General features: G+C 44.1%; 1 protein-coding gene across 3 annotated transcripts in view; it reads left to right on the forward strand.

Annotated features, from left to right (window-relative positions):
- The window catches only part of LOC149869079 (uncharacterized), a 136,680-nt gene that overhangs the window by 7,656 nt on the left and 109,872 nt on the right, over positions 1 to 19,152 (forward strand). For all 3 annotated transcript variants that reach the window (XR_016441382.1, XM_090039664.1, XM_090039665.1), the window contains exon 2: positions 12,595 to 12,680. Coding sequence is in view for 2 of the 3 variants with exons in the window: in XM_090039664.1 (XP_089895790.1) it covers positions 12,648 to 12,680 (33 nt within the window). In the remaining variant the exon portion in view is untranslated. The remainder of the gene's footprint in view (positions 1 to 12,594; positions 12,681 to 19,152) is intronic.

Below are 19,152 nucleotides of genomic sequence, written 5' to 3' on the forward strand. Positions count from 1 at the left end.
ATATGAGCTATCGTTTACCCATAAACAACCCTAGTGTCCTCCCTTGAGCCATTGTTTGTTCTCCAGAAAAACGCATACCCAAGCTCAAATTTCTGTCCTGGTGCTTCAATCCAAAAGCTGGACCAGTTCCACTCCTTTTCTACCTTCACTGATCATGTTGAGGGCTCTACCTGTCTGCAAGCTCCAATAAACATCTGGGGACCTCAACTGGTTCAAGCTTCACCGAGTAGTGAGACCCCCAACTCTCTCTCTTCTGACTCCAAGAACCTGGGTTTTCCTTTCTTACTCCAGGCACAGCTTTCTAAACCTGACTTTTGCCCATCAAACTTGAGCTAGACTTCCCTCAAATACCTAATTGAAACTATGTAATATTGTAATGGTTTTATTTGTCTCTCTTGTATGGCTATTACTACTGGTATCATCATAAGTTCATATACCTGGCAATAAATAACTTCTATGGTCAAGCTGGTTGCTATACTCTCTCTCTGAACCTCACTTACTCTTCCTTCCCCTTGATCTCCCCATTTGCTCTGCAGCAATGCTTCTTTTACCTAAGCCAAAGATCCCTGTAATACCCAAAGCTACGGCGGGGTCTGCTCATCAAGGGAATTAGTACTATGACCATTATGACAAGAGATTGGGACATGTTGAGTTTTGAGGCACATGAGAGTATCGGCTAAAAGTGCTGACTGGACCAAGCCTGCTCAGACATACCCTGTTAGTGTGTATATATGTGCGTCTAACTGCATTTATTATTGTCCTGCTGAAATAAGGGATGAACTAAGGCACATGAGGGTGTCAGCCTGTCAATGCTGGATAACCCAGCCTAGCTCAGACGTGCCCTGTAAAACTGTGTGTATGTGCGTATATATATTTCACTGATTTGGTGGTTGGAGGAACCCAGCCCATTGAAACTGAGTCCTGCAAGATAGCTCCATTGGGAGTAAGGAATTGCAGAAGGGGGAGAGCACAACGATATCAAGAATGCTGTGCAAATGAATCACAAGAGGAGGCTGCTGTGAGAAGACAAACACATGATGTAATCAAAACAGTTGTTGAAATGAGTCCCAAGAAAATGCCGCTGTGAGAAGACATTAGATACACAGCGCTACCAAGAAAGTAGCCATTCACCTGTCATTCTTGATGGGCAGTTCTCTAGTTCTTGGATAATGTGATCTGGTCAAAGAGCATCCTGATTTAGTTTATCTTCAGGCCACTTTGTGGGGAAGGGGAAAAATTCAAACAGATTTCCAAAATATTGTGTCCATGCATATATTGTCCAACTGCATTTTGTACATATAAACTTTTGTAGCTGTGTAGGTATAGAGACTAGTGTTGAAAAATTATACTAAAGTAGAAATACAGTAATGTGATTTGAGTGTAATCCTTGATGAGCCATTCAGAAATAAGAAACCCTGCTTAAACGTAACCATGAAACTAAGTGCCCAATTTCAATTAATTTTTTCAAAGCTATGGCAGGGCACTTTTTGTGCCTGCCACTTTAAGGACCAGAAACCGGCAGGTGTTTGATCAAGGCAGCCGTTTTGGATTCAGGGCTGCCCATATAAATGGGGTATTCTGCTGCTGGAAGGCTAGGTAACAACATTGCCTGGCTGGAGGGCTGCTGGTATTATTTCAGGAGGTAAGGGAGGAGCTGTCGGGGATGATCAGGAGGCTCCTGGTCCTGGGCATGACCTAAAACTACACACTGCCAGGAGTGGGTGGCCTGGTGAGACTCTCAGTGGTGCAGGAGCCCCTAGGAAATGCCAGGTCAGTTACCACCCTGGTGAAAGGCGGGTCGGGATGCCTTAACCCCAGCTCCCACAACCGGGTGGGTTACCCACTGGTAGGGTCATGAGGGCAGACCCCAGGAGTGAGTGGGGCTAGAGACTCAGAGGCCTGATGGAGAATATCCTCAAATGGCCTGGCCTGGCCTGGCCTGGGGCCAGGACCAGAACGGTCAAAAGGGCCAGGGGCCCATGGCAAGGGATGCCCAGAGCATGGAGGGCCTGGGGTTCCCGACTGGCCTTGGAGGCGAAGTCAGGGCCTGTGTGGCCAAAGGTCCCAGGAGAGGACCATGCCCAAGAGGGGAAAGTTTCAGGGAGCAAGGTAGCCCTGAATGAGGGTGGGTAGCCCACCTGATTGGAGGGATCTTGGAGTTAGTCCTGGTCGAAGAATTCTGGGGCCCAGTGTGGGGCCAGTGATGATAAGAACTGGATGCCATCCGCAAGGCTTGGGCTGCAGTGTAGGGGAGGTATGGAGCTGCAGACATCCCAAATATGGGGGTGCAGTAATGGGCAGCCTCCCACCTTATTTAACAGCGTATTATTATTCCAACAACACGTGGTGGGCGAGACAGGCAGGTGGCATGCCCAGAGGCAGGTGTGGGGGCTAGCTGTGGCTACTGGGGATAGCTTTTGTGGCAAAGTGGGTATCCAGAGTTCTCTGGTTGTTGGCCAGAATTTTCTTTTATGTCTTACAACATATTTAATTAGGGGCTTGCTTTCTTTTTCAAAACTCAAACAATATAGGAAAATATTTTAAAGGTATAAAATAGTTTTAAAATGTTACTGATCTGAATTGAGAGAGTCCATTAAAGTCTATTTTTTGTTTGTCTTTTTTTCCCCCTCTCTCCTACACACATGTGTACACTCATGCAGAAATGCAAAAGTACCAACTCCAAAACCTCATAGTAATATGATCGGTAAAGCAAGTAAGTGATGGTAATATAAAAAGTCATGCTGGTGGAAGGCAACCGTGTATGGCATACGGTGCCACACTTAAGACAAATTTGGGCAACAAGTGGTAGGCTCTGCAATTACACTAGATATCTTTTTGGTGAAAAATTTCTGGCATTTCTATACAAACTAGTGCATTAAGTCATGCACTGGTGCATCACACTTGGTGGTGTGTTGGGGTAAATGGGAGAATGAGCTTGAGAATGACAACTATGAGAATTTGTAGTAGAGGTGATCTCTTTCATTAGACTAACTAGATTTTAACAAAAAAAAAAAAATCTTAATTGCAAGCTACCTGAATTATGAGAATTCTAATTTAATTGAATAAGAAATCGTGTTAGCCCAGAAAGTTTTAGTGGGCTTGTTCATGGACGAGTTGCCACAAACAAGACCTAGGTTTTTTCAGCTCTATCATGATTCATAGTTCAGTGACAGCTCTGCCTCTCTAGACTTTTAGTCCACACTCAGTATTGTGTTATTGCAAGGGTAAATGTCTAGCAAACCTGAGAGGTGCATTTGAGAGGTATCTTCTGAAAATAAGTTGCACAGTTGGTCAGATGGTGTGAATGTGGTTGGTTTTTTTTTTATCTCCTGTACACATATGCTTTACTGTAGCTATAGTGATTAATGCACTACAGCAGTGTGGCTTTCAAAAGAGGTTACAACCATGCAGAATTGTCTCATGTAGGTTGGAGCGAAAGGGCCAAGACTCTAAATCCAGCCTGTTACTCAGTGGGGAACTTATAAAGAAGTATCAGTAGTGGGGGAACTTATTCTCTGTGGCAGGTGCTACTGAGCAGACAGTTTTGTGTTCAAATGCATTTGGACCTTTGTTTTCATTCCTAATACAGCATATTAGTCATTGATGCTGGAGGTCAGAATTGCTTTGATCACTGTGCTCAGTACTTATTCTGTATCGTGGCAGATTCATCTCCTGGCCAAATGGAAAAAGAGTATTTTTCCAGACACTTTGGTATGCAGAAACATAGAACTTCTTATAAGTTTTATATAGGGTACAAGGAATGTGATTTTCTTTCTTTCTTTATTTTTTTTTCAAATCCTGTGGAAGGTAGTAAAGCTATGGAGGAAGATTGAAATCTACGGTATGAAGGGAGGCAGCATGGAATGATTTCAGTTGGGTGAAGAAATCTTGTTTATTAAAAGCATAATATAACATGAAATGAAGAGAGGCCTCTTACTATATTTTACCACTAATGGGAATGACTGATATAAGAACATAATTAATGCAAAATAATTGATTTATGTATTCATTGTGGGACACAAAGGCAATTTAAACCTGAAGCTGTTGCTAATTTTCTCACCAGTGTTGGCATCTACATGCCAAAAGATGATGTGCCTGAGTGTGTACATTTTGGGCTAATCTTAAATTGTATCATCTTGCAGTTTTGGGTGAGTTGCCCCTTTCAGTTTTTGTCATAGGAGTCTCATTCTTGGAGTCTTAATGTTCCATGTGCTTTACAGGATGGGATGCTTTCCCTCTTTCCCTCCCCCACCATTTTAAAGTGTAGTTGCATTGTTACATGATTAACAGCTCATGTTTTACCCTTGCATTAAGATATCATAGTGTTGAAGTGATGTTGTTTCTCATGTTAAGATATGTAACTTTGCATCACTTCCCACTTCATTAGTGAATTTAGCCTGTTGTACACTTTTTTTTTTTTTTTTTACCATGACCCAGGTCATCTCCTTGTTCTCTTCTATGGCAGCATGATTCACCAATTGATTCTGATGTTTTTCCTGTGTTGATTGTGGTTAATATGACTAACCTTTGCACTGTTAAATTGTCTTGGATCAAATCAGACTTGTTTAAAGTGGCTGCAACTCTGTAACAACTTATGGAATTGCTCCTGCTTATCATATATGTAAATTTAGCTCATTTGAGTAGATGTACAGCTTCCGTCTCATCTCCTCACCAGCTAGTACAAGACGGGTGGTAAGAGTTCTGTTGGAATTACTTTTCCCTCCATCTGAATGCACAGAATACCACCAGTGATGTAGACAGGTTTGAATCAAAAGGGTTAAAATTTTTCCAAGGGAGGGTTTGACTATGAGACCCTGAGATTCACTCTCCTACCAGTGTAATAAGAAACAGTGTCCCAGGAGTGGCCCATGCACCTGTGCTTCATCCGGAGAGGCTTCAGAACATAGTACTCCCATTCACTTCAGTGGGAGTTCCCTACACAAAACCTTTCCAAATCAAGCCTAAAATTTTGCCTAAAGTATGTAAGAGTTGGGGTCCTAGAATGTTTTTCTAATGCTTTACATGATGTTTTATGTCTCCTGTTTGTTTTTACATTTGGTTTAGGAAGTGAGTGTACGTGTGAGATTTCCCATGATCTTCAGAGCAAGGCTCAGTTTCTTCAGGGGTTCTGTCAGTAGCATAAGAATGCATTCAACTTTCTTCATAATTTGATTGGATTTTAGTAATTGCAGCCGGGAGCTTTGCTCCTGCTAAACAGATCCACTGCTCTGGAACTGAAGAAACTAGTGTCATTAACTTTTCAAGAAGTCTCTTCATTTTGCATGTTGATTTTGGTTTTAGGACTTATTCACTTTTCATTTAAACTGAAACAAGTCTGTTTATGAGTTAAGAGTAAGTTTTAAATGCAGTTTTTAACTGCACCCCCCATCACGTTAAGTGGAGTGGGCACTCCCTTCCTTCCTATAAATAGAAATCATTTTATAAATGGAGACTGTATTGCCTGCTTGTTAAACAGTGCCTTTTGAAACCACTAACCTTTAAGACTGTTACCTAGACTAAGTATTTGTAGAAATCAGTTCTAAAAGTTTTTTCTTTAACACTTTTTTGTAGCATTTTCAAACATCAAGTTCTTGGATTTAAAGGGAAATAAAATAGTATTTTAGCTCAAAAGCATATCGCTGTGCCAATGACCTCTTATGAAATAACTTTCCTTAGTTCCTAATCACCAGGTCAGACCCACTTGTCAGTTCATCTGTAAGGTAATTATTAATGGTTAGCTTACGAAGGAAAGAAAAAGAATTGAACAAAGCAGATCACAATACAGTGGTCTGAAGAAAAGCATCTTCATAAAAGCTTTTATTCTCTTGTGGCATCTTTGTGTTTAAGTCCTTAAAGTGAAGGGAATGGATTGCAGTTGGAATTCCTAGTTGACTTCAAAGTTCTCAAGGGACTCAAATGTTAGCATGTGTTTTATGTTAAGTATCCATGAAGCTGTGCTCTAATAAAATGAAAGTGTAAGCCAGCTAGTACAAAAATGAATATCTGAATGAGGAAATTGGGAAAATAGGGGAAAGAGTTTGTTGAATGTGTAGTATCAACTATCATGAACCACAAGTATTTTAATTACCATAAAGTATAAAGACTTGGTTGAAGGGCATGTAACAGAAAGCTTATTTAGTTAAGCTTCATTTAGGTAGCATAGCAATTAAGACTGCCATGTACAACAGAACCTTGGGGTTTATAAATGGCTGGTTATTGACCAATGGCTGGCTGCTTCTCACTTTTCAGTCGAAGGTATTTTTACCATTGACCCCAAAGAGAGCAGGACTGGGTTGTTAGAGAGCAGGTACTTACCTACTTACATCCCTCTTGGCTTTTAGGCAGTTTAGATTGAAGATGGAGTTCTTTTAAATTAAAGATATTAAAATGTGCTGATAACTTGAATTTGAGGGATATCTTATAAATATTCTTAATTTTTGCTTTGAAGGACTGGCCAGTTCTTAGTATTAAAATTACTGCTCCTTTTATTGTTTTTTATCTGTGAGGAAAACATTCTTGTTCAAACCAGTTGTGCACTGTTTATATCATTTTTTTTCTTTTGTAGTGAATTTCCTAGAAAAATAGAACATCTATTTTTTTTCTGAGATAATTCACTTACTTTTTAATGGGTGATCTAACCATGCAAATTAGTATTTATTGCTTTAACAACTAGTATCCTTGTTTAATTTTTACAATGTTTATCATTGTACCTCTTATGAAGGAGGAATAGCACTTCTACCTATTCAGTATAACCCTAAGGGAATAATATTTTGAAAAAAAATTGATTTGTTATCTTGAAAATTTTGAATATCTACAGACCCTAGAGTGATTGTGTTAGGTGACAACCTAAAGAGATTACAGACTTGAAGAGTTATTGACCCTCTGCTTTAAATAATTATATAGTAGCAACTAGCTCGTTTTTTAGAGAAAGACGAGCTTCACAATGTGAAGGGCATAGAGGATTGAAATATGGGAAATCCTTTCAATGACAGACATATATCAGGATGCAGTAGATTTTATATTTACAGTTTTGGAATTTGAACAAAATGCATATGTTATAAAAGGTCAAACAAAAACATGGATTTTTCAAGGGTAACAGGTTATGGATAAAATTGCTTTAGTACTTGTATGAAAAGTTCATATATTATAATAACCATAAAACACAGTTTTAAAAAGTGTTTTATACGCAGCTGTTAACTTGACACTGATTCCATAAGCTTTATTATAGCACATTAAGTTATAGCAATTGGATGTTGAAGTCACCTTGTAAAAGACACAGAAGGGTGGTAAGTACTCGTATATAACATCAGTAGAAGTATTCTGAAATGTGTAACATCAGAGTTCTCAGATTCGCATACAAATTAACTGTACAATAGATTTATTTCCATATCTTCCAGTATCCACAGTTTGTATATGGGTTTATGTGTACATACATGTCTATAATCTAACACACAAAAGCTTGATATATTTGAGTTAAAAGTTATAGCCTCCATTTCCTGCCAACACAAATCCTACTAGGCAAGGAATTTCATCATTCATTACTCTAGCTATATCTGGCTCATGAATTCTTTGGATTAAAAATGGATACCTCCCTGTAGGTATCCAAAACCTACCTATTTTTACCTATGCCCTGAAAAATCAAACCTTAACTGGTTGATCAGGTTATATGTTTATTCTGATTATTAACACAATTTTTGTGATTTCCATAACAGACATGCTCTATAGTTGTATCCATTTATTTTTGTGACTGACTTATGGTACCAAATATACCTCAGCTTCCATTTACTACATTTTATGATGATTGTGGTTATTTATCTGAAAGACCCCAATAAAACCTGCGGTGATAACTGAGAAGAATTCAAAAGTATAGGGCACGTCCAGACGAGTGTGCATGTTCCTCTTGCAGCACCTCAAACTCCTTTAGGCGCTGCAAGAGGCACATGTGGGAACAAAAAAATGTTCCCCGTGCTGCAAATTTAGACTGGATATCCAGGGATCAAAAATATCCTGGGGTAAAAAAGTGGGGAAGGGCATGGTCCCTGAGGCAACCAGAGGCTTGATCCTCCACAGAGACACTCTGGTAGCCAGCCAGAGTGTCTCTATGACTGGCCCTTTCCCCAGTGCTGAAGCACATGCCTGCCCGTGTGGGGCAAGCAGTGGTGCAGGCTACAGGGACCCAGACCTGGCTTTGTTGCAGGTAAGTAGGAGGTTGTGGGGGGATGGGGAAGGGGACCATGGAGGGGGTCACCTGGCCCCCACCTCCTGTTTGTTCCCACCATCCCCCATACAGACGAGCCCCTGGAGACTAGCTGGACATGTTCCCCTGCTCGTCTCCAGCCCTCTGCTTGTTCCTCTGCTCTCCCCTCATTTCTCCTGCTCCCTGATTGTTTCCCTTGATCTCCCCAACTGTCCCCTCATTTTCCCTGCTCTCCCCTCATTTTTCTTGCTCTTCCTAGCTCCTCAATTGCTTCCCTGCCTAGTCCCACCCCCTGCATGGCCTGAGGTTACCAGCAGTGGCAGCAGCAACTGGGACCACTTGGAGCCTCATGGAAAAGCACCACCCCCACACACACGTGGCAAGGAACAGCGGGGCTCAGCCCTGGCTGTCTGGCACCCGTGCTGCTGCTGCCCCATTGCGCAGGTGCAGTCCATCTCAGCAGGGCACCGCACAGTATCTGGCAGCTCTGGCTGTCACCTGGGCTGGTGTTGCTCAGGTCCAGTGGCCCCCAGCTGCCAGACAGTGTGAGGCAACCTGCTGAGCCAGGCTGTACCTGTGCAAGATACAGCACTGGAAGTGCATGCCAGGTGGTCGGCACCAATCCGTGCTGCTCCCCACTACCCCCCACTGCACATGGCGGGGGCTGTGCCATGAGGCCCCAGCAGCCCCAATGACTGCTGTTGCAGCTGGTGAGTGGGGATGCTTGGGCCAGGTGAGGCAGTGATTTGGGGACTGTGACTGGGTGGGGAAATGATGGGAGGGCTGAGGAAGTGAGCAGGGGCTGGGGCTAGGTGGGGGGCACATGGGCCATGCAGGGGAGGGGATGGGAAATAGAATAGGTGCAGGAGCCCTACTGAAATCATCAACTCTTCTGTCTCTCACAAGTGGTTTGTAAAGTACAAAGAGTGTGGGAGGCAAAACAGAACATCATTTGGGGATATGGGATCCAGCAGAAGCAGTCTCCTCAGCTGTTTGAGAACTTGTGCACTTTTGTCTGGCAGTTGGTGAATGCTAAGTTTCAAAATTCAGGACTGACTCAGCATAGTATGTGAATGTAACTGGAACCTGGGATCCACATAACTAGATGAGGGTGTAGCAGGGTGGTGTACCTAGGGGTGGCCATGTCACCCCCAGATCCTTAACTGGGCCAGTCTTTCACCCTACAAGTACCCTCGTTCTTGCCTGCCATGTCTCGTTGGTATAATAAATATAGGGAGGCTGCCCTTGAGCTTTACTTTAGGACATGGTCGGGCTAGATCCTATTAACCCTGTTGTTTCTACCTGCCTTGTATGTCCTGCTTCACTGTGGATGGCTCCCAAGTCTCCCAGCCTTATGGGCTAGATGGAGCCACACATACACCCCTTTACCACACTCCAAGCCTTGCAGCATTGTCTTGCCTAGGTCTCTTATTAATTCAGCTCCTTGTCCTCATTGAGCTCTCCACAGCCCTTTCTCTGCACCCCCTCTGGCACTGGGGTTTGTTCCCTCCAAATGCTGGGCTCTCTCTGGCACCAGAGTCCCCATGCTGCAGTGGGCCCCAATGAGGCCTCCTCCTTCCCCAGTAGCCTCTCCCAAAACCACCGGTTGTTATCAGACAGCACGCAGTCAACTGCCAACTCCCATGAGCCCCTGGGCTGTAACTTAATGCAGAACTCACATCATGCTCTGCCACTTTAAAAGAGTAACCCCCACCCTCTGAAGCTCGGGGCCTAGTAGGCAAGGATACTTTATGGGCTCCTTGTTCTAAGGGTAGCATATCCGCTGGCTACTGCTGGTAAGGGACTAACTGCCTGGTCCCAGCCCTGGGGTTTATATGGGCCAAGGGCTCTGCCTCCTCTGGCCAGGTGCAGGTATGGCCAATTCCCTGATTAACCAGTTGTCCTGGAAACCTGCACCTGGGTTCTTTTCTCTGCTGTAAGAGAAGCAGGCACCTTAGTGCCCTGCTACAGAGGGCAAGGTGGGCACAGATTTGGAGGGGGTGCTGAAACAGTGGCCCCTGGGAGCCTACACTGCTGAGGTTGCTGAGGCTGCTGTATTGAATGCCTTCATAGTGGCAGCAGCCTTGGCTCACAAGCAGCTGAGCCCCTGCTGAGCCAGTTGGGTCTTTGAGTCTCCAGGTGCAGTAAGGCTTGCTCAGAACCCCAATCCTTCTTTTCCCCACCTCACTCGCTCACTCCTCACAACATCCCCATCTTCCCTCTGTTCTGCACAGGATACTGACATAGCTATGCCCCTGTCTGGAACTTCAGGCCTTCTCTTTCCTGTAAAATCTGCAGACCAGTACAAACCCTGCTCAAGTTACGGAGACAGGGTTTTGCATTAATGGCAAGGGCCTCATTTTGTTTGTGCAATAAGCAAATGAAACAGTAATTGTTTAAAAGCATTTCTGCTGCAAAACTGCTTATAACAAGAGATATAAGAGGACTTAGGTCAGGGTGGGCAATAATTTCAGCTGCTGGGCCATTTAATGAGTTTTGGTGAGCTGTTGAGGAACACACGCACAATCTTTCAGAAGGTATAACTTTAACAGATTATTTATAAAAACGTATACTAAGAATCAAACATTTACTACAACATATTTTATTACATCTGTCAAATGATTAAAAAATTTGATTGCTATTAGTTGCACAATTAAAAAAAATAAAAATTGTGGTTAATCACATGGCTGAAAACTCAAAATTATGCATAGAGAAAATCACAATAATGCAAAAAGATGCAGGTACAAATATGGTTACGAGTGTGTGTGTGTGTGGGGATTTGTGAAGGTGTGTGTGGTGGCGGGGGTTGGAGCCCAGGGTGGAGTGGTTTGTGCATGCCCTGGCAGGATGCAGAGAACTGTGGGTCAGGAGTGAGGGGCAGCAGCAGGGCTGGGGGGTCTGTGGCTAGGGAGTGAGGGGTGTGCATGCGCATGCACCCCCCAGTGTGTGGGTAAGTCTGTGGAGGGGGAAGGGGCAAGGGGAGAGTGAAGGGGTAGAGGGGCAGATCAAGGCCCTCATGGTGAGGGAGGGAGTTGGGTAGGGCTTGGGTGAATGGGGCCCCGGGACCAGGGCGGGTCATAGGCTGGAGCCACAGGCAGCTCATTCAGCGGTGTAGGAGGGGTGGCCCCCCACCTTTGCGCACCTGGAGAGGGCATGGGGAATATGTAGCCCCAGATTTGTGTGGGTCAGAGGTGGGCTAGGGCTCTGCACCCTGCTGTCTCTGTCCTGGGAGCCGCGCAGTGGCCATGCCACATGTCTCCTTCCTGCCTGGTGGTAGATGCACAACATGACATTGTGTGGCTCCCAGGGCAAAGGCAGAAGGTGCAGAGCCCCAGCCAACCACAGTCTGCTGTTACCTGTCAGCTCCATGTGTCAGGGTTCCCCAAGAACAGGACACAGACTGTCTGACTCACAAAGAATGCCCCCCCCCCCAAACAGAAACTGATTAAGATGCAGTGAGAGACACACTGAAAACCCTCCAGATAAGGGTGACAAAAGTGAAACAACTGCCCTAGGTCTCATTTGCATCTGAGATGGGACCAGATGACCATTCATTTACATGAGAGGTGGAGAACAGAAAGCCTGAAGCAGAGACTGCAGTGAATTCTGGGATCAGCGAAGCAGGAGAGTACTGCATGATGGGGAAGCCATGTTCCAAATGCTAATCAACCCTCACACCCAGCTCAGCATTTATCAGACAGGTTCTAATCTGGACTTACAAAGGACTTTTCCTCCCTGCCCCCCCCCCCCACACCTCTAAGCAAAAGTAAGTTTTACTAGGCATCTCGGGCCGTACATTCCCCGGTCCCACTATGGGAGGCCTATGTAAATTTAATTGGCTAAAACCCAGTTGCCGGGTTAGGGAACGCTGAGGCAACAGACCGAGTCTGAGGGGGTATGGATAACATTTGAACAATGGTACAGGGTTCATCACAGCGTCCAGCCTGTTGGAGCCCTGACCACAAGTGTTGTCATACTTTTCCCAAGACGACTGGTGGAAGTCCTCTCCACAACAGCTTATGAACACTCCAATAATTGCCTTAAGTCTGTTAAAAGACTGTAGTAAGATCTGGAAAAGTCATGCTAAGCTGAGGCTTGTTCACAGCAAGTAAAAATCCAGAATCCTGATGCTGCAAGCTATTGTTTCTGAAGACACCAGGTGATGTCACATCAAGTATATCTGCTATCCATAGGAATGTCAAGCTGGCTCCCAAGTGGGTGTTTCCTGAGTATCAATCAGTTTCCTGAGATGTTCCCACCAGATAACGCTTTGTCAAATAGAAAAGACAATTTGATTTACACTATTGAGAATGCTTGAAAGAAGTTGAACTGGGGGTATAAAAATCTGTAAAAGAAGCAGCAGTGTGTGTGCTGACACCACCCGCTTTCTTCTCAAGAGGCTGCAGGAGGAAGATCATCTCCCTTCAAGGATTGTGCTGAGAACTTTGACATGTCAGCTTTGCAACCCAAGTGCCTTGGACTGGTGAGATCCCAGCTCTCTCTCTCTTTTCTCTTCTCTCTCTCTAAGCAAAAATTTCTGAACTTGAACTATATTAGTTAAGCTTGAGCTAAGTTTCCCCAAATACTTAGTGAAACCAGGGCATACTGTGACTGTGTTTGTTTTTCCTTTGCATGTCTATTACTACTAGTGTCATTATATATTTCATCTACTTAGCAATAAATAACTTTTATAGTTAAACTGTTGGTAATGGGTATATTTTGCCTCCTTTACTTCTCTTTCCCCCACTTGCTCTGCAGCAACGCTCCTTTTACCTAAGCTAAAGATCCCTGTGTAGCCCAAAAATGCTGTGGGGTCTGCTCATCAAGAGGCTAAAAGATTGGGACGTGCTGAGTTTGAAACACATTAGGGGATCAGCTTGTACAGGCTGATTGACCCAGTTTGGCTCAGACGTGCCCTAATGAACTGAATGCTGGCCCATGAGGGTGTCATCTGGGCACCTGGCTGGATTCAGAGATATTCTGTTTAACTGTGTGCTTGTGTCTGACTGTGGTTATTGTTGCTCTGATGAACTAATTCTTGGCATATGAGGGTGTCAGCCTGTCCATGCTGATCAACCTGGCGAGGTCAGGTGTGTCACATTAATCTGTGTGTGTTTGTGGATACGACTGATTTGGGGCTGGGAGGAACCCAGCCCCACTGAACTGAGTCCTGCACCCCACTCCATTGGGGGTGAGGGCTTGCAGGGGGAGAGATACAGCTCCGTATAGAAACACCAGTAACACAAGCAGCACATTAATAGAATAACCAAGACCCTAGCCCTAATAAATGAACACACCCCAAAGTAGTGGGCAAATCTGGTAACACTGCCCACCTCTGCCCCACTCACAAATCTGACAGGCATGTGTCCCCCATGCCTCCCTGGGGATGTGTGTTGCAGCAGGGAGCTGTGCCCTCCCATGACCCTGGATGAGTCCCCAGTGGTCCCACCCCACAACCTGCCCCAGCTCCAGGACCCCATTCACCCCCTCCTTTCCTGTCCCCCAATCTCTCCCCCTCCACAGACTTACTGGCATGGCACTGCTCTTTACATTGCTGGGCTGTATTCCTGGCCACATGCAGGCTGCAAGTACTTGTGTGTGCATGCCCCCCTCCTTCCTGCTGCAGCTTTCAGGAGCCATGCCTAGGCTGCCCTGTGGTGCTCTGTGCTGCCACCACAGCTGCACTGGGCAGTCTGGAGGCGACAGAGCAAAGCCTGGGCGCCAGGTCCAGAACTATGTGTGTGGTTAACGCAATAAAAAAAAAAATAGTGCAAGAACCAGTTAACTGTTAATTGTGTGCATTAACTGAGATTGACAGCCCTAATCTTAACATTATTTCAAAAAATATTTCTTGTCCTGATTTTTTTTTTTTTTTTTTTTTTTTTTTTTTAGTAATGAATATAGAGATGATTGCATAATAGCTCAAAGTAAAGTCTTACTCTTGTATACTGTGTGGAGGGATGGGGGGTAGTGGGTGTGGGGCTAGAGTGCATGTGTGGGAGGGGGCTGGGTGGGTTTGGGGGGGTGGGTGTGCATCAGTGCATGGGAGGGGTGGCGGCCTAGATGCTAAGTCCTGGGAGCTGGCTGGGAGTGGCATGAGGGAGGGAAGTGGGGCAGGGAGCACATGCAGCAAATTTTGCAGGTGCGGCCCACCCCACCATCCAGCCGATGGGAGCCCCACTTGCTCCCACCCAGGGCAGCCCACAATGTGCTTCCATCTGCATTCACCCCACACCCATTGATGACACTGCCTCAGCCCCAGCCAGCATGCTCAGCTTCCTGGCAGGGCTGCCTTCCACCCACTTGGCTGCTCTCAGGTGGCTGCTCATTGTACTGGGCAAGAAAGTGGGTAGAAGGCATCTGGGAGCTGGAGCTGTCTGGCTGCAGCTTCCTCCCAACCTGGTTGACAGGGGCTGGCATGCGACCTCATGGATGCTGTCACTTCCATGTGCTGCTTGCTGCCTGGAGCAGTGCAGTAGAGACAGGAGGAGAAGCTAATGAAGGCAGGTGGGGCTGAGCAGTACCTAGGTGGCTGCAGCAGAAGTGGGAGCAGCTTTGCTGGGAAACTGTGCACGCAGGCTGAGGCCAGGACAGTACTGTCAGTGGGTATGGGGTGAGTGCCGGCTGCCCTGGGTAGGAGCACCATGGGGGCAGCTGTTTACAATGCAAGATGCAATCAGTTGGTGGGCCAGATTTTGCCCACCCCGGCTCAAATGCAGAAGTGATTCCTGGGTTGAGTTGACTATAGATGGTTTAGCATACTTGGAAAAGGATTTTTTTCTTCTTATTTTTCCTGTCTCCCTTTTTTATCAGCTATTTTGTAAAAGGACAAGCTGATAATAATGACAACACGTTAATTTTATCTGGCTACATTAATCAAGTAATTGTCTTAAATTTCATTTTAATCATGAATGTATTTTACTTTCTTACTCCAATTCAAAATTGAAGTGTTAGCAGCCTTTGAACATTTTTAAAGCTTTTTCCCCCCAAAAGTCCATACTTACTCTGCCATAAAATATGAACTTTGTGGTATGTTTGAGTATTTCCTATTTGTATGTTGTAACCCTTGCAATGGAGGGTGAATTTCATTGCTGGTTCATATAAAAAGAAGTCTGGGAATGTAAAAGGCACAGAAGCTAATAGAAGTGTCAGCAATCAAAATATGAAATTAGACTGGACTAACATAAATAAATTCACATCTGTAGTACAGCAGTTTTGCCTATCATTGAAGCACCAATGGGTATTCACTAAGTAATAGGGCAGTGAGAGTGGGGCACCATCCTTGGGTGTCAACTAGGAGAGGGTGCCAGAATTGCTCCCTCTGGGAGTCTGTCATGTTGCATGGCCAGATCTGTCCCTCAGACTGGTCCAGAGAACCTCATCCAGGCTGTAGGGCCAAATGAGTTTGACATCCCTGCTCTATAGGGAACAATAGAAAGTTTCATGAGTTGACTGTGGCTTTTTAGAGCAGGTAGATAGTTGATGGGATAAATACAACAGCTACGTCTTTGCCCTGTCCATGACAAATGAATATGAAGATAAATTACAGAAGCAACCCAAAGACTCCCTCTTAACTGAAAAGAGAAGTTGCCCCCATAATCCTTATAAGCATTGTTCATTGACACTCTACCTTTAAAACTGGGCCCTAGCAGAAAATGTGCTAATTGCATTCAAAGGGAGGAAGAAGCTAATCTGTGAAGTCTGTACACAGATGAGAAAGTCATAACATTTGTTTGTTTTCATAACTGGTGTTTTTGTTTTAACTGCATCTGTTCCCATTAAGCTAATCCTGCTGTGCTTTCAGCTCAGCTAGGTTCACAGACAGTGTATGAAAACATGTTTCTCAGATAACACCAGTTGTTTCCAGTGATCCGTGCAAAGTAAAATCTTCCATTCTACTTCACACTACTTGCCATTTAATTCACAGAAGTTGTGTTCACCTTTGAAAGATAATGCTTAACTTAAAGTACCTGCAATTTTAACTGCAGTTAGCTGCCATAATTCTATGTGAATTAATTAGCACAATCAGAAGATAATGTTACTTGATTCATTTGAAAACTAATAAACTGACAAAGTCATAAAGTATTTTGGAGAATTGGACAAATCATTTTCCCCAATATTTTTTCTATAACTTTTTGTTGTATGACTGCTCATAGATTGACAGATTGTTAGGTGCTGGAAAGGACCTTGCAGATCACTGGGTCCAGCTCCCCCACCCCGCTCTAGGTAGGAAGACAACTGGGGTCAAGTGACCCCAGTGAGGTGACTCTCCAGTCTCCTTTTGAAAACCTCCAGGGTAGGTGACTGCACCACCTCTGGAGGGAGTTTATTCCACAGTCTGGGCACCCTGACTGTGAAGGAGTTTTTCCTGGTATTAAGCCTGAAGTGGCTTTCCAGGAGTTTGTATCCATTGGTCCTGGTCTTCCCCAGGGATGCCCTAGTGAACAGTTGTTCACCGAGCTCCTGATGCACTCCTTTGATATAGGAGTAAGCTGCTATCAAGTCCCCTCTCAACCTTCTCTTCTTTAGGTTAAAGAGGCCCAGGTCCCTCAGCCCTTCCTTGTATGGCTAGCCTTGCAAGTCCCTGATCATATGGATGGCTCTTTTCTGGACCCTCTCAAGTTTTTCCACATCCTTATTGAAGTGTGGCACCTAGAACTGGATGCAGTACTCCAACTGTAGTCTCACCAGTGCTGAGTACAGCAGAAGTATCACTTCCTTAGTTTTACATGAGATGCATCAGTTGATGCATGTTATTTTCCCTGCTGGCTGCCACATTGCACTGACAGCTCATGTTCATGTGATGGTCGATCATTACCCCTAGGTCTCTTTTGGCCATGGTGCAAGTCAGGCTGTCACCTCTGAGCCTGTATGTATGTTGAGAGTTATCTGCCCCCAGACAGAGCACCTTATACTTGGAAGTGTTAAACTTCATCTGGTTCCGGTCTGCCCAACTCTCCAGCCTGTCCAGGTTTGTCTGTATCTGCAACCTATCTTCTGGCATGGCCACACTGCTCCACAACTTAGTGTCATCTGTGAACTTGGCCAGTGAGCTTTTCACTCCCCCATTGAAATCATTAATAAAGATGTTGAAAAGCACCGGTCCAAGGATGGACCTCTGAGAGACACCACTGGCCACTTCATGCCAGGATGACGCACACCCATTCATGAGAACTCTGTGGGTCCTACCCTGTAGCCAGTTTCCAGCCAAGTATAGTATCCAGTAGTAAATCTCTGCTCACTGTCAAACTGAGTAATACTTGAGAAAATTCTTTTGTTTTGAAGTCATGACAAGTATGAGACCACTGCCAATTATTTTCAGACATTTTGGCAAAAAACCCCTCAACTGTGTTTCAAAAATAAAAGTATTGCTATATAAATAATATGACTCCTACATTACCCTCACTAAAAGTTGAAATTTTATGAATTCAAAATGAACACTTTGAAGTTTGTCATCCAAAAACAAGAAGAATAGCTTTCCACTTAGACAATAGTTTGGTAGAAAGTCAAAGTGCATGTAAACCATGATTTATCTTGCAGTTTATTACACGGAGAACTGTTCAAACTTAAATATTGTATACGTTTTTATCACAATTTGATTTAAACTTGTCAAACACAAAAGTCCTCCAGCATGTCCTGTAGTGTGCAGTACTTCTGACTCAGAACTGCACTACTGGACATCTGGTGTTGTCCAACATTTATGATTCAGTGGATTTTGGATTTTTGTTGAAGTGAAACAATTTACATGACCCGTGTCTGAATTTTTCAGTAAATACCATCCTCTTTGTGTCTTCCTGATTTCATTGTTATAACTGTTCTTGCAGGGCCTGCTCTTGCTCTAGCCTCGGCACAGCAGCCTAGCATCCACAACTTGCTTTCTCCTTCCCTTTTAGAGTTCCCAGTAGGCCACTCCCTCCTTAGCCAAAAGCTCCATGGCTCAGCTTTCTTAAAAGGGCTGACTGTTCCTCCTGTATACAAAGAGTAGATTGCATCTAGGCATCCTGTATGCAAATAGTAGATTACATTTTGTCACAGATTTTATTCTAGTTACAATGGGTTCAATGGACCAATGACTGCTATGTAGGCCCCCTCTACACATGTGGGTAAAGGTTCAGTGAGATCTAATGTGAGTTCCACACAATGCATGGTAGGATGCACAATTTTGGGATTGCGCATTAGATCCAATTGTGCCTTAGTGCCAATGCAGGGGAGCCTGATCCTGTCTCCTGCTGGGGCACCCAGCTGCAAGGGAGACCCTGCTACAAATGCAAATTAAAGCTCGATAACAACCAGCTCTAAATTTTAATACACGTTTTCAAGCTCTTTGTAGCTGTCTGGAGTTTTTTTTAATCATGTGATTGGTACTTTGCATGTGTAGCTGACCTTAAGGTGATTGCACAATTAACCAGTTAATTGTGTGATATCTGTAACATGTAGGGGGGTCTTGGTAACCACTGTTTATCATGTGATCCCTTAGGTTGTAAAATTTTTGTTTTTTGTTCATATAGTGCCTTGCCTATTGAGGCCCTGATTCATTCCTGGGGTTACTAGCCATTCCTGACAAACAAATAATATTTTGACTTGTGGTATCAAATGCAGACTTTGCAAAAAGAACCTAGAAATTACTGTGGGTGGATTTTAAAAACTGAATATTTAGCACCTGTGATAGTTAAACTTATCTATGGCAATTTTGGTAGTCTCATTCTAAATACAGGGAACAGCAGAAATACCATGGTAAGGATAAATACCATGTTGTTGTAAATGTCCCTTTTAATAGCTATGTTACTTGTGGTTTGCCTGCAACCCTTTGAAAACACTATATAAACTCCTTCTAATGAATGGACATTTTTTCAAGAGGGTCTATAGAATGCTAGGCATACCTTCCAAAACGTTTAATAATAAAGCACTAGCTTATCAGGTGAGCTGTTAATTTAGAGTGAGTTTTAATTTTAAAC

Source organism: Crocodylus siamensis, chromosome 3 (assembly GCF_052110815.1).
Source record: "Crocodylus siamensis isolate JL-2025a chromosome 3, ASM5211081v1, whole genome shotgun sequence".
Taxonomy (NCBI): domain Eukaryota; kingdom Metazoa; phylum Chordata; order Crocodylia; family Crocodylidae; genus Crocodylus; species Crocodylus siamensis.